The 16,460-nt window shown below is 45.3% G+C and overlaps 2 protein-coding genes across 2 annotated transcripts in view; one reads left to right on the top strand and one right to left on the bottom strand.

Moving 5' to 3' along the window:
- Window positions 1-12,627, top strand: part of T265_06893 (hypothetical protein) — a gene marked incomplete at both ends in the record, with an annotated part of 39,908 nt that extends 27,281 nt beyond the window's left edge. Inside the window, one exon of the mRNA XM_009172281.1 lies at window positions 12,531-12,627. Coding sequence (XP_009170545.1) covers window positions 12,531-12,627 — 97 coding nt within the window. The remainder of the gene's footprint in view (window positions 1-12,530) is intronic.
- Window positions 4,241-16,460, bottom strand: part of T265_06892 (hypothetical protein) — a gene marked incomplete at both ends in the record, with an annotated part of 21,210 nt that continues 8,990 nt past the window's right edge. The window contains 3 exons of the mRNA XM_009172280.1: window positions 4,241-6,335; window positions 7,493-7,560; window positions 7,629-8,057. Coding sequence (XP_009170544.1) covers window positions 4,241-6,335; window positions 7,493-7,560; window positions 7,629-8,057 — 2,592 coding nt within the window. The remainder of the gene's footprint in view (window positions 6,336-7,492; window positions 7,561-7,628; window positions 8,058-16,460) is intronic.

The raw sequence follows: 16,460 nt of genomic DNA, 5'->3' as shown, positions 1-16,460 counted from the left end.
ATTTGGAATCGTTGGAAGGATGATGAACACCGTTTACGTTGGAATAGCCCATTGGTGCAATCAATGGTTCGGCTCGCGCTGTTCTGAACCAAAGAAGGTGAACGACAAATGGGTGTAACCGCTGCAAGAAGTTTTACACAGGATGAACAACCAGGATTGATTAGCAGAAGCGACGAATAAACTAAATGCCAAGAAACGCGCGCGAATACCAGAAGACTGTTAAGTGCAACAACGTCCGGGCGTGCGTGGGAAACTGGGGACGTGAGAAATTTGGAAAATGTCAAAGTGTGAAAACGGGGAGAAAGATCACAACACAGTGAAAACGATGGAGATCTCCAGTCGTCTTACGGTCCTAAGAACAGACGGCGTGGGAATGCGAAGCGTGGATTGATCGGCTTTTGCGATTAGAGTTGACACGTGCGGCCCTCTCCGCCATGGTTATGGAACCCGCAATAAACCTAAATGGATTATCGTAGCGCTTACTAACATAGGTACTTCAACGAAATTTGTAGCCAACAAGCAAGAAGAATGGCCAACAGAACCGGAAGGATAAAACCTGAAAACTAGTCCAACTTGATGTTAACTGCTCTCTGGAACACCCACCCGCATTAATCCATCATAATCTACATTGAATAACGCGGCTTGATATTCAGTCTACCCCCGAGCTGACGAAGGTTTCGTTTCAAACACAAAATACTTTGTTACTTGACGGAAGAAACCATTTTCAGGACGAACACTTTGCCGTTTGTCATTGTTAGTCCAGGGAATTGATGTGAGCTCTTCTTGGTAAGACTGAAAAGTTTTATGTGAAATAACCTCTTCCAAAAAGGAGTTAAAAATATGCATGATTCTAGGCTTGGACCATTTAATTTTGATGAAAAAGTCTAGTTTTTACATGTTGATCCCTGAATACTCCGTTCAGCGGTTCTTTGAATAGGTGCGCCCTTAAAATTCACCTCTTCACCATCAGGTCTAAGTAGGTAGATTTTCCACTTAAAAAACTAAATCGATAGCCCTCTTGTTATCCATCTAATTTCTTCGCAGAGAAATGCCATCCCAGAAAAATGTCGTGGGATTGAGGAGAGGCTTAGATCTGAGCCACGTCAATGGGGCGAGTAATGTGAAACGGCCAAATATACTTCTTTTTTCCGGCTAGATACAAAGGTTCTAGAACTGTGTATAAACCTGAAAGTAGGCTATCCTCTGGATTACTTGAGCCAGCCTGCTGGAGGCGTGTGGCTACTCGAGCAGACCTGTGAAGTTTTGAAGAAGAGGTCTGATTCTCAATTTACTGACACAGATAAGATTACAAGATATTCTTGGATCCCCATCCAAACTCTCTTTTGAAGGTCAAGTTGACCTACTCATAAAAGGTGATGCTTCATGCCCGTTACCTATACTGAGTAGTTTGCATCTCCTGTCTGTCGAAAAAGATTCGAATCAGTAAATTGTTGGATAGGAGTTCAAATGCCATATCATCCAGATTATTAACAGTGGATGAGATAATTGTCTAAATTCTTCGCTGGAAATTCTACTTAGAGGTCTCTACCAACACCCAGAATACTGCTCTATGTTAGAAAAAGAGTATTAGAAGAGCAGTAATCCCAAAGCTGCATATTTCTGGCTGTGTTATGTCCGAACCATCGACAGAAATATTGCATACTGTGCACAAGGAGGACCCACGTAACTACCAGGTCTTTGATCTGGATCGCACGCGAAACCTTGCGCAGACCTGCTACGGAACTTTTTCAGCTAGTACACTCAGTGTTTAACTGCTATGCCAACTGAAAGCAACACGAGAGCTGAGATACAGCCAGGATGTCCATGCGCTTTCGTTCTACATTCGAAACGGAAGTGTTCTCGTTTGACAGAGATATTTCATTTATATTCTAGAAAAGCGATAGGTCCAAATCCGCTCGCAACCGGAACATCAGTCTCATAGACATGGTGATAAATATGAAAATATTTTCTTTCGTTCTACATTCGAAACGGAAGTGTTCTCGTTTGACAGAGATATTTCATTTATATTCTAGAAAAGCGATAGGTCCAAATCCGCTCGCAACCGGAACATCAGTCTCATAGACATGGTGATAAATCTGAATGCAAAATATTTTCTGACTAAAGCCTCCCTCGGTAGGGTATGCACATGTCTGCGGGCTCGGAATGGGGCTACACCGATTAGAACACACCAAATTCTAGTAACTTATTACTGCATTTTTGTGGGCATACACGCTCATAAATCTAGTGGACGTCAGTGGACTCCCCTGCGATAACTCAAACTGCTTAGTTGCGACACACCCATGCTTTTGATATCGAATCGACAGTATTGCGAAGGCTGCAGTGTGAGCATGTGGCCGAGGACCTAGTGACGTTGATCATTACACCGCGGTGTAGCAGAGACTGCTCCTATCTTCAGACCGATTTAGCCATGCCATCGTTTGTTCACCAGAGGCGTGGGGTTCGCCACGAACATGTGGATATCTGACCTGGAGTATTTTGAAATGGTGGTTGTGCTCGGTGACTTGGACCACTATTAACCCAAAATTAGTAGTATGTTGCAAACCGAGTTTACAGAACCAACCCCAGTGAAACAAAACGTTTTTCCACATAACTGACAAAATCAAAGCCAAATTGGTGATAGAAAACTTTGGAAAGGAATTTTGATAGTGAAGTAACACTTGTGTCAAAATGGCTTGGTTCTCAAGTCTCATTGAAGAACAAGTCAAAAGATAAGGTTAGGATAAGCACCCACAGTTTCAAAATAACACTTCACGACGGAAGGCGTCTTCCTGGATGAAGAACAGTGCTGGACTTATGCACCAACTTACCAGCTCGCGCGTGCAATGCGCAGCTACCTACCCCCCCCCCAATCATCGGTGAAAGAAACTGTGGCAGCTACAACCAGTGTACGACCAGTACGCGGTTCTTACAGCTGACGGTGATGATGATGATGATATGGCCCAGTCGCGCCCCCAATGGCGCTTATGCATCCAAGCTATTCCCTTCTCAATCCCCCCACTTAACAGTCCACCTACAGTGCTGTATTTAGGGACTAATTTATCAGCTCCCGCCTCCAATGTGCAGCTACCTACCTAACCCAACTCCCGAATCATCGATGAACGAAACTGTGGTAGCTACAATCACCGTACGACAAGTACGCCGTCATTACACATGACAATGATGATTATAATGATGATGATGATGACAATGAGGATGATGACGGAAGCCTGCCTCAACATAGGTCATAAAGTAGTCTCAAAACCGAAGTCCTAGACAGTTACGCCTCATTAATCCCTATATTACTTTATGGGTGTAGAACCTAGGCACAAAGGCGGGATACACGAGACATTGGCGCTGTCGGATCGTACTCAAATTAGCATGAGTGGTCTGGCTTCCAAGGAAGCAGACAATCAATAACCTGCCTGTACACATCCAGTAACGTTGACCGCAACGGTTTGAACACCGAAAATCGGATGCGCATCTTGTGAAAGACGAGGATTTGAGTATCATATCGGAATGTGTCCATAAGGCCATTCAGTCAGTCTACTACTCGCGATTTTCGGATTTTCTCTAAAGTGCCAGTAACTATCAGCCGCTCTAAGTGATATTACCCTGAAATATAACAGCCGAAAGCATCTCTACCTTTTCATATGTCCCACTGTCAATCCCACCGAAATCGATATTCCCATCGTCTTCGCCCGATTTCTTCGGCATAATTTCCAGGGCGCTATGAACCATTGTGGATTTTCACACCTTCAAAAGTTTCCAGCAAGTGAGAACACCACAAAGGAGAGATTTAGCTGCCTTCCTCTCTCGTTAAATTGGTATGCAGATGAGTGTGTAGATCGAATTTCGTGCAATTTGGAATCAAGCAGAACATAAGGTTGACGGAAACTCGGGGACTGCGCCTACCTGATAAGTCCCAAGAGGGGCGGGAGGCCGGTCATGGCCTATCGGTTGCGCCTACCTGATGAGTCCCAACAGGGGTGGGAGGCCGGTTATGGCCTATCGAATGATTTTCAGCAACCTTGTTAGTAGTGCACTACGCCTATCCAATTTATAATCCTGCTTTGTAAAATTTTCCCCACATGCCCTGGGCTCATACTGTAAAATGACCGTTATACGTGATCAGGTGCTTCATTCAGCCTTGAACCTGAAAGCAACGGGTGCATACAAGAACCGAGTAAGTAGGTAAGCACCAAAATCTTGTGTACCTAAATGTCACTTCAGATCGATCGATCTAATGGCGCAACTTTCCAAAGCAAATTAGACCACACAAAGCAAGTGCCAAGCACACTCCTGAAAGAGGCTCAACATCGTACAAAGTCAAGCCTATTGTGCCAGCTTTGACGATAATCCCAGAAACAGTTGCCATAGCACACTGCTTCAACCACCCAATCCAAAAAGCTTTGTCAGACTGAGCTACGGCAAGCGGACCGGTCAGTAGTACATCGCTTGTCAAGCTCCCGTTACTGATCGATTCGTTTTCGGAGGATTGTAGACAGGAGCAATGAATAATCCATGATCTTTGTGTCAGCCGTCTCACGTCTAATGCAGTATCCCATTCGGTATGCACTGAGCTGGTGCAGCACAAGAATTGATTCAAACAGTTTGCCACACTTAGCAATCGATGATCAGACCCTTGGTCTTTCTCGACAAAACTGTCCTCAGTGCACAACAGCTTCAGCTGTGGACAACCGCGTTCCACAACATTGTTGTTGACCGTTTTCAGACGGGCCTGTGCTACTGACCAAGTTTTTGGAAGCACATATTGGTACCAAACATGCAGTGAATCCAGTAGACCGATTTGTTCTAGCACTGTGGTCAATCGTTCAAAACCATGCTCCGATGACCGACAGGCGGGGATCTGTTGAGTAAGGCAGTTGATCGAACGTACAAATAAATTCTCATCAACGGCCCATTTATAGACTGGCGCATGACCCAAAATAATTTCCGCACTGAAACCTGATTGAACTGATCTTGTCGAAACAATCATCTCGAAAAGTGGGTGGGGAATAAGTAGTTTGTAGGTTGAATGCATTTGTGGCTCAAGCCACCGGTCAAAGCACACGTTCCCCAAACTGCTAGTGAGATTAGTTTGGTATCGGGCAACAGTGAAGGTGACTCGTCTTTGTGCACCCAAATTCTTGGGAAGCACCTGCGATGACTTTGGCCAAGTACGGACAGTTCGAATCTCGTCCCAAGTAAACGAGACGTTTTGGACGGGCTGTATATGTTGCGGGGAATTAGCAGTGACAATTGGAGCCACTATAAAGACAGGCTTTTTATATTCTACTGAGCTCTGACTTTGGAATACTTGGTGGATTCCAGTGAACCTGTGTAAAGATGTCGGTGCAGTCATTGGTGGTGTTATTGTTTCCACATGGTTTAGATGCTCTCTTGAGCAGTGATTTTGAAGGACCTGGTAGATTCCAGTGAATTTAACTAGAGCGTTCGGCGCAGTCATCGATGGTATCACCGTTTCCACACGGCTTATAATAGTGGCGCACATCATCATCATGTTTGAATGGTAGGAGACCACCAACGGGTGACGAATTTCGTCCAAGTTGTTAATATCCATGGGACCTGTGATGATCTGATCAATGGCTGGAAATAAAGTGTCTGAATTGTTCTCAATGATATTTAGTGGTATCTGCGTTGGGATGTAGCACACAGTACTCGTGGGCAGCGCCCTCTGATATCTGAAGGAAACTGTATTTCGCTCAAGCATGTACCTGAACAGACGAGAAATGGAGTATGCAGGAGACAGTCCATTTAAGCTACGACTTTCACTGGAATGGCTCTGTGTGCGAGCAAGGCGGTGAATGTGATCCGGTGTATGTAGAAGTTCTTTCACTGTGGTCCGCAGAGCAACACACACTCGATGCTCAAATGAACAGTTGCGAAGGTGTTCTAGCGACAGTTTTGTAGGTGTGCCACGAATGAGACGGAATATCTTACTAAATTTTGGTACTTTTCCACTTGCTTGATAGTGTAGTCTGTTGGGTTTGGCCATAGCTGAAGTGGACTTTTTTAGAGGTTCTCCCGCATTGACGGATCCACCCTGGCTGGAACATTTATGTGTATTCACGCTGCTAACACACCGAAGAGGTTGCTTATCCAAGGACTCCCATTCTTGAGTGAAATATTCCAACTGTATGGTCGTAGCTTCGTGCATAAGTTTAACTGGGGTCCTGTAGTCAACAAACAAACGCCTCACGCTGGGCGCGTTATCACCTTCGTCGAAGGTTGGTGAATCAGTAGGATTCGACTTCGGTCTTTCCTGGGTTACAACAACAACTCTGGGCAAACTAGGCTTTCGGAATTGAGCGGGCCTGAGCAGTTGTGGAGATAGTGACTTCCGATATGATCGATTAACTGTGTCTTGCCTAACGACACAACGACTGATATGCACCCCGCATGCGGAAGTATTTGAACCTGATTGCACTGGGGATGTCAATATCGAATGTGACATCTGTTCATGTTTTAAACATTTTGTTGTATTTCTGAATGTGGTAATCGGTGCATTCCACTTAAAATTTCGAATTAAACGTTTGCCTGATGGTTTGTCTTTATCAGGATCAGTACAACGGATGGTAAATCTCGGGAGCTTCTTCCGTGTTCGTGGCGGTCGGGGGCAGTTCACAGGCGTATTTGTATCACCCGTGCATTTGACTCGCATTCAACATGGACAATGACGTGTTGGCATGAGTTAGGCTGAAACATTCTATCACGACACCCATTTGAAATGCGACGTCATGTGACTCGAACCGATCAATAAGCAACCCCAAGTGCCACGTGATCTTCAGTTGATGTTCTAGTCATTTTCGGAGACAGGCGTGGGCGAATTGAGATTGGCTGTTTCTCGACTGGCATGGGAATTCACGGCGACCTCGAAGGGTTGCAGAAACACGTAGGAAACAAAATCAGTCAATTTTGGTGAGGAACTGTACAAAAAATAGTAACGGTAAGAGCTAGCACAGTCAACACTCGCACATCCGACACACCATTGTCTGTCATACTGGGTCAGGTGTGAAAGGTAATGGCAACAATGAACACTCAACGCTACGTACCACCCACAAAGTGCACATAAAGTACACAGAGTCAAGAATGGAAAGCAAAGACACTAACACGCTGACTGTGACCTTAGGAAGTCCCAGTCCAATAACAGCCTTGGTGGACTGAGCTAAGCAGATCCCTCGATATGAGATGATCACCGATTGGTGAACCAAAAAGACGGCAACACGTAGGGCTGAGATTATGGTGGGGGGACATTTAACACCACCATACTTGTGCTTCTTCTCACTTTATTCTCGATCGATCGTCGCCTGCTCTATGGACGTTCAGCTATGAACTGGGTGAAGTAAACCCATTTGAGACCACCCGGTATTTCGAGAAGTCAAAATGTGGGAATCAGCTTGGATGGAATCATGTACGAATGAAAATATTGTTTCGTGTAGCCAAGATGGATCCCGAATACCATTCGACGTACTTCAGAAGTGCTGATCCAGTGTTCCCACCAAATTCGGACAATAATCCGAAGACGTCGGTGGTCAAACACTGAGTCTTTCGACGTCCTCGGCGCGCAGCGGCCAGGTTTCTGACCCATATAATAATATGGAGCGCACCGCAGCATTGTAAACTCGACGCTTGACAGAGAAGCTGATGTCACGCCTGCGCCACAGGTGACGTAGGTTCACAAAAGCTGTACTGGCCTTCCCAATCCGGATGAAAATATCATCTTTCGCGAGACCGCCGGGACTGATACAGCTGCCCAGGTCAGTAAATTTGTCTTCTAGCTCAGTCGGTTCGTCCACAAGCATGAGGCTAGGGTTGGAGCCCACCCAGTCTTGCAGTAGCACTTTACACTTTATCGGTATGAAGCGCATGCCGAACCGTGAGGCAGAACTATTTATATTATTTAGTATTGTTTGCATTACCACGGGGTCAGATCCAAGAAGAGCTATGTCGTCTGCGTACTCGATGTCTGTGAGCGGAGGCCCAGGAAGCACTTCGACCCCACAGGCATTAGATGCTGGTAGTGAGTCTTCCACGATCTCAAACATTTAATACCGGAACAGTTTGATCAAGGTCAATCGACTGTGCCAGTCACAGGGTGGCTGACAGAAAAGTCTACCGATTTAATTGATTCATTCCTGTAGATACCTCCTGACGCAAGTAGTCTTACTTATTTTTCGATACTTCATCCACCCCAAAAATACGAAGAATTCCAAGTGCTACCCACAAGGCTAACAACCAAATCCCAAATAGCATAGCGTATTTCATACAAACAAGAGATTCAGGTGATATTCAGATGAGACACCCGCCATCACGTGTAAATGAGTGTCCATCGTAACACGCGTACAATATGGCGTTCAAGTACTACGTAAATTGCATAAAGATTCGGGGATTAGTCCTACTCGAACCCCTGAGAAGGGCTAAATTATCTGTTTAGAGTTTCAATCGAAATGGCGATTAGATATGAAGAGTATCTTTCCAACTGAAACATGAGACGGTCGTTGTGCAATTCCTTCTGTTGAACAGCATTGTAAGCATAGAGTGTACTCGAGATGCTACAACTTCTGATATTATTTCGATGAAACTGTCTGGTTGAGTACTATTTGATGTATTATACGATGAACCTCCCCGAAACATTGTAAGAAATGATGGCTAATCGATGCCAGTGGCGCTCGTGCCATCAGTTCCCAGATTATTGAATTGGGCATCTGGAGGTGTACGCATCTCGGAATGCTTGCGACGTGCCAGAACCAAGCCCCCTCCATCATCCACACTTTTCTCTCCTTTAAGGTATAATTAAATAAGCGTTGCGGTGGTACGATAGAAAAGTAGCAGTGTCAATACTGATTAGCTGTCTGTGGCAATGAGTACGATTATGCCATCAAAGGACTAGCCACACAGGAATATCGTTACCTCCAGAATGTTGAGGTTCACTTACGAGTTCCTAGTTATACCAGGTTGCAACTGAAAGGCAGGTCTTGTGGAAGACATTGTGATAATGCTTGCATTCGACTATGAATGGCCCCCATACGAAGTTGGTATTTTTATTCGGCTAGCAGTCAAGTAGAAATCGAAATCCAGAGTGATCGCCTGATTCTATCGCGTGCCGCGAGTCAGAGTTGTGTTGTCCACGTGTACGGTGCTTCAGTGAGCGCTAATTGGGAGTGTATATTTTTGAGAAGTGCGTTCGGTGTCATACTGTGTTTTCCGGGCCAAACTGATAGTGGATTCTCGCTTTGCTAGTGACCTTCGGTGTCACAATTAAGATTGGATCCATGTCCTGACTGTGTGTCGGTCAAGCAGAAACGATTGAACGGCCATCCGGGGAACTCAAAGAGTACTTGAGAACCATCTGTATGGCAGGGGGGGGCATATACTTCATAAAAATGATTTGCCTCAGTTGTTTGCGTCCATGTGCACTTTATGACCCATTTGCTTATTGTCTCAAAAATAGGAACATCTCGTTGTTTCTACATACACCATACATGATCATACAGAGCTATTCTGCGGATCCTTGCAGATAACCTTGAGAAAGGGAGCAAATTAACTATACTTGATCAATCTAAGAAGAGCACGAGAGATTGCCGGAAGCCAGCTCTGCTGAAGGTCATCGTCCTCGAAACAACATAATGGCACACTTTTCCATCACGATAGATTACCCGTTTTCGGATGAATGGCATACTTCTGACAAGAAATACACTACCATTTTCGAGAAATACACATTCGCGAATTAATTTGGTTTGCACGAGAGACTCAACTGGATCTCTCGTTTATTATATTCTACATCTGAATGTGCTGCACACAGTCCGCCTCATGATTCGGTTGGCACGATATTCGAGATATCGCAGTACATTTTCATAAAAGAAACTACTCACAAAGTTGCTGAAAACTCTTCGACAGACCACGGCCGGTTTCGCCCTTCTTCGGATTCATCAGATAAGCCCAGCCCCTGAGTTTCCGTTGACCTGATGTTCCACTTGAAACCACGAAATTGGCGAAATACACTCAATTACAAACAAATTTGGTTTTGCGAGAGACCCACCGTTGTTTGGTGTTCGGACCCTGCACTGTGCCGACCAGTGACAAAATTCGCACTTGTTCGCGCCACAAACGTGAACTATTGGTGTATTTTGCCTACTTTTCTGTACACAGCAGCCTAGACTTTCGAACCCAATTCTTCCTTCTGATATTAGGGATCGTTAAATCTATGCGCGACTTAAAGTGCCCTATCGGGAATCTCAACAGACTTGTCTCAAAAATGTATGGTCATGTCATCCGAGGTTGTTCTAATTGCCGTAGTTAAAACTAGGTCTTTCGAAAGAACGCTATTTGACATAGATCGCTATTGGTGAAGGGAAGGTCTTTGCTGCGGAGTTATTTATTAGAAAATGCCAACTGACCAGTTATAGAATATTGGACAGGGAAGCAAAACTCATTTGCATCTTATTTACAAAAACTGAACATCCATCGTCTCTTGAACTCGTCTTATCGAATTGGCGAAATACACTCAATTACAAACAAATTTGGTTTTGCGAGAGACCCACCGTTGTTTGGTGTTCGGACCCTGCACTGTGCCGACCAGTGACAAAATTCGAACTTGTTCGCGCCACAAACGTGGACTATTGATGTATTTTGCCTACTTTTCTGTGCGCAGCAGCTACTCGCATGCCTCCCCATCAGTAGTATCACCGTTATATCGGTAGTAGAAGTACTTCAGTAGTCCAGTATTTAGATAATTTGGCGACGGAGAATTCGGAAGTAGCTGGGTTTATTCAGTGTTCGCTGAAGCGTTGTCCTCCCCCAACACACACACACACACACACACTACTCTCCTGTATGCAGTCTTTGGGTCAATCAACCGGTAGAACTAGCAACCGTTCGGTCAGCTGCCGCTGTATACTTGTTTTGTCTAGGTAGCAACTCACTGAGCACTAGTTGGTGACCTCTTGTGGTCCCTAATGCAGCTTAGGCAGTTTGGCTGAATTCGAGTTGTGTGACGATCGTTTTTACTAACAAGGAGTAAACGCTGGTCCATCTTTTGAGTTCGCACATCACCCACCTATGTAAGTCAGACCAAATAGGTCACGAGAAATGAAAAAAATTAGCTTTCCAAAGGGCTCATTAGAGTACCAACTGGTCCTGGTACACTGTCAGCAAAAAAGTCTGAACACAGACTCTAAAGCCACTGGAGATCCTACATCTTTCAATCGTCTAACTATCTACCACAAACCTCCTCGGGTCACTACTTGGTTTTGAACAAAGCACTTGGTAAACACAGATCAATCGCGGAGACGGAAACCGGTAGCAAATCAGTGACCGAACGTCCATACTGTGCCAAATTTCAAAAACAGGCGTCATTCCCTTCCATAAAAAACAACGACAATGGTGTGTGCGGTGACACACACAGACACGCGCGCGCAACTAGCACGTTACGTTTTATTTCATTTTGACTGTACATGGAGCATGGTGGCCATGAGTTCCAAATCAGGAAGACTTCTTTTTCAGTTTGACTCCAAAAGTGGTTCGCTGAAACACATGAAAAAAGAAACAGGGATGACAGAGACCTGATTAGAAGCATTCTGAAATGCTTCTGTGATAAGAATACACTGCGCCTGTAAAGCAGAAGCCCTGACAGCGTATAAAATCATCATCATCACCAGAGAGGACAAAAGTGCTTCACTGTCGTTCAAGCAAGTCAAGTTATCTTAATAAAGCCTTATAATAAAAAGAAGAAAAAGGGAAGGGGGATCTAGGTCCAGCCTATGACAAACATCCGAGGTGCCCACATCTCAAACACCTACATCGCAAACACTCGGTTAGACAAGCTGGAGAAGAACTAGGAGCATGAAAGTCACTGACATTGGTTAGCCACCATATCGTTCAGTGTCTCCAACCAAGCGCAATTACGGTCACGTGAATCCTATCTCGGGATAGCACACCAAACCTTTCGCAACATCTTTCATTTCCATAAAGAAAACTACTCACAAGGTTGCTGAAAACTCTTCGACAGCCCACTACCGGTTTCCCCCTTCTTGGGGCTCATCAGGTAAGCGCAGTCCCCTATGTTCTACTTGAACCCAAACTGCACTGTTTTCGAGAAACACACTCATTTGCAAATCAATTTGGTTAGCACGAGAGATTCAAGTGAATCTCTCGTTTATGATATTCTACAACTGAATGTGCTGCACACAGGCCGCCTCATGTTTCAGTTGGCACGGTATTCGAGATATCGCAGTATATTTTCATAAAGAAAACTACTCACAAAGTTGCTGAAACCTCTTCGACAGCCCACGATCTTTCATTTCCCTCTGTCATACCAAATTCTATTCACCTGTAGGTGTCCGCCACCCTGAATCAGCAATGAAAAACAACGCTCGTCCCGGTAGGCCGTAACTCGGCACACGGTCGAGCAAACGTAATTTACGGTCCTAGATGTATTCTTCGAGGGATGTGCACTCTGTCCCACCAAAACCCGCCTCCTGATCGCCTCATTGTGAATCTGTCGCTTCCAGATACGGTTCTGTGACGTCCGCCGTCGAGTACCTGAAGACATCTCAGAACCCCCGTCCGGTGTGGCCAGGTCCAACAGCCGTACAACCCGCACAGTAACCGGGTGCACGCGTCCTCGGAGATCTAGTGAAATGCCATTGTTATCTGAATACCAGGGGTTTGGAGGCCTTCTACTGTCCACCTCATTGTCTTATCAATGACGGACACCAGTGCATGCAGGACAACTTTTCAAGAGGTCGCCATACAATCTATCGCGCTTACAGGTATGTGAGTACACACAGCATAACCCGTGCACAAGCCTGTTGAAAAGAATGAACCGGTCGACAGAATCGAACGCATTCTAGTAGTCGAAGAACACCATGTTTGTAGGACGCCTATATGCATCCCATTGCTCTAATACTTGACGCATTGTAAAGATATGGTCTATAGACCTTCTTCCAGCCTGAAATCCTACTTCCTGTTTTCGGGCCCCGTCTTCACACACCTTCGATCGACGAGGTAGAATGCAGTGTCTACTTACAACCGGAGGTCAAGCTGATTCCTCTGTGTTTGCACACTCACTGAGAGCATGGTTTCCGAAAATGGACACCGACTCACTCCGGTCGGCTGGAAAGGTCTCTTGGGACCGTCGTATTGCTGATTGCAGTGCAACAAACACCCCCGGCCGAATCTCCCGATACTATCAACAAGTAACTGAGATGGAGGAAATAGGTTGCGGAGACATTTCATCTGGGAAACTATCGCTGGAGGAGCCAGTCAACACGTGGCCACATGAGGTGGATTCCGTCACTGAAGAATGAGTGGTACTACATCCCGCATGAGTGCGAGCTAGTCATACTGCTGACAAGCCACTCGTTGAGTGCCCAACCACTATCCGCAAGGTCACGAGTTCCAGGTTCCTTGAGTTTCATGAGATGAGCACTGCTGACGATTCTCAACAACGATGAAACAGCTGTACAACGCTTCTCCGCTTTTCAGTATAGACTGGCTTCACTTGCAGGACGAATTCTCCACAAAAATAGTGAACCATCCTTGGTTCCTGTGGGGACTGAGATCGCAGGGTATTTNAATAAAGGTGGATGGGGGAGGGACTTAGTGCTAGCTTAACCCAATCATTCCGAGGTGCCTACAGCTCCAGACATTCAGGCAGGCAATCTGGACAGAAACTGACAACAAGAACGCCACTGGCATCAGCATGTGGTTTAAAGGATCAGCGAAACATGCGTGAAACGAAAGAGACAATAGCCATCTAACATTCATGTACAACCGTGAAAGGCTGCTGAAATCCAGCATGTTTCGCTAAGTTCTCAATTTTCTGATGACCATCGAATCGCAGTACAAAGTTAGGACAACGTTTCAGAAGGGTTTGGTAAATAGTCGGCAGTTTTTTATTTGGGCAACGTTTCAAAGCTTCATCAGGCCAAGTGAAGCAGCTTTTGTGTCAAAAGCGAAACGTCACCCAAATACAAAGAAACTACCGATTGTTTACCGGGCCCTTCCGAAACGATGACTTCTCAATCGGTTTCAAACCTTTTCCAAAATTGGGATAACTTTGACGAGCATGAATCGTTGAAAAATACAACTGACAGCCCCCTCCTACCACAGATATCGTCATTCAGCTGTAGCACGCTTTCGGTGCCTAACTCCCACACGTGTGTGTTGATATACGTGATAGTAGCCGGGGATGACCTTTGACCGCGCTTGGTTATTCTGTCGGGCGGTTCCATTGGTTGTTCTTTTATCCCGTGTCCTCATTCGCCGATGCCTACGTGGCCTTGGAATTTATTGATTTTATTTTATTGATTTGATTCCTGAATAAAATCAATAAAGGTCACAACGGAACTCGGAAGGACAAAGGTCAATCCAATACCGACCAGACTACGACGGCGAGGGATGCTAAATTCCAAAATCACGTGGGCATCGGCGAATAAGGACACGGGATAAAAGAACAACCAATGGAACCGCCCGACAGAATAACCAAGCGCGGTCAAAGGTCATCCCCGGCTACTATCACGTATATCAACACACACGTAACACTACTGAACGCACAACCACTGACCCACCGCTACGCACAACTACGCACTGATGATGTCACCTCGATTGGTGATGAAACGTTTGCAACCAAATTGCCCAGCCCAGCGAACAAGCCAACGACCATCTACGCTCCCTGAGCTACCGACATTCTCCTCTATAGAAAAGGCTATCGCTCTATGGGAGGAAGAGTTGTTCCGTATATAGACCCCTCGACTGTCACGTGTAAGGGAACAACGCTGTCACTCCTTCCAATATTGATTTGACAGAATTCGGGAAAAAACGTAACATGCGTCGAAAGAAAACTCCGCTTCTCCTCTGCTTAGTCCAGGGCAGAATATCATGTTGGGAAACACCCAGGTTCAGTTTGTATACAACCCTTTCTCCCAAGACCAACTGCTGTCGTATTCGACTGCAGTTTTTAATTGGTTGACATGTTCTGACTTTGAACTGCGAGGAAGACTCGATAAAGCTCGCAGCCCCACGCCTCGCCCACAAAACTTTCATGGACATTTGTTTCAGTGAACCAAACAGAGGACCTCACGCTACTTCATAAGTTGCGATGCTGCCTTTGCAGACCATAAGCTCAACGGCCTGGGCAAACAAATCATGCCTGTTGCATCGTACAGCTGCGTTCCCCTGAATTTGTCTGGAAAAACCCAAAAAGACAAGTATCGGTCACTGAGGTAATACTGTGGTTCGCACAGTTTAGATGATTCGAAGGGATAGGCAAGTTGTAGATCCACAATGAACACCGCTGAAGGGTAATCCTCATAACGACGGAAATATACGCACGTTAATCCAAAAAATCTGGAAGATATTAGATTACGGGGTTATCTAAATGACCACTTCCATGAATTTCCACACGTAAAACCTGGTGCAAATTTCGCAGTGATGGAGCAGTACAGTGCCCGTCGTAAAGTAAGACGCGGACCTCCTGGATTTCCGTTTCACACATGTTTTGGTCCTTATGCCATGAGAGAATTTTCGCTCGTGGTTACCGTTGTATCAACTGTTCTGTCATTCCCACGGAAGCCTTGCAAGCGGTGCACCAAGTCGTGCCAATTCACTCGAAGTTTGCGCGAACTTGATTGCTTACTTCTGGCCAGACTATGTCCATCCAACTTCACATACCTGACTCCCGTGTATAAAACCGATTGGTATGGCCAATGAAACCTAATTGGAAACCTGAACAGACCCCCAGATAATGTAATGGCTGACACTGGCCTAACTATTGACTCTTGCACGTCAATATTTCATTGAAATCATTTCACTTACCCCATTCTTTATAGACGTCTTAGTTACTGATTTCACACATATCGTGTTGTGGACAACACACTGTAATCCACTTTTCCTGGAGGCAAGGGATCCAAACCCGAACAGTGCAGAAAAGAACCAGTACCTTACATACCCCCGCTCCATTGCAACACGGCATGATTGTTGGATGTTTCAGTGATAGTTTTCAACCAATTATCCAATTGACTTTGGCTTTGGAACTAGCCGTATATGGACGTCCTAACAATTGCGATCCGCAGTAGAAGCCAACTTCTGCTGTTGCGTACCTACGGGTGAACATTTATCGCATTGATTTAGCTACTTATTTATGGCAAGTAGCACATTACGTCAACGATACTTCGAACGAGTCGGAGGCGTCGTTTAGCACAGACCACTCTGAGGTCCTGTGCGGTGCTGAAGTAATCTATCCCACCAATCGAGACATCATCTGACTCAAAATTCAAATGGTTTCGTCCACCAGAATTTCCACTTCTCTTGGACTCAGCTGTACTTGGTTTTTGTATCACAGAGTAAGGAACTGTCGGGTGATTGCAGTTTATGAAAAATTTACGCATTCATGTAGGCTGGGGCTATCTGAATAATCATGTGTGGACTCGGTAACTTGG

This window comes from Opisthorchis viverrini, assembly GCF_000715545.1.
Source record: "Opisthorchis viverrini unplaced genomic scaffold opera_v5_150, whole genome shotgun sequence".
In the NCBI taxonomy this organism is placed as follows: Eukaryota; Metazoa; Platyhelminthes; class Trematoda; order Opisthorchiida; family Opisthorchiidae; genus Opisthorchis; species Opisthorchis viverrini.
This window is presented reverse-complemented; position numbering and strand designations above follow the sequence as displayed.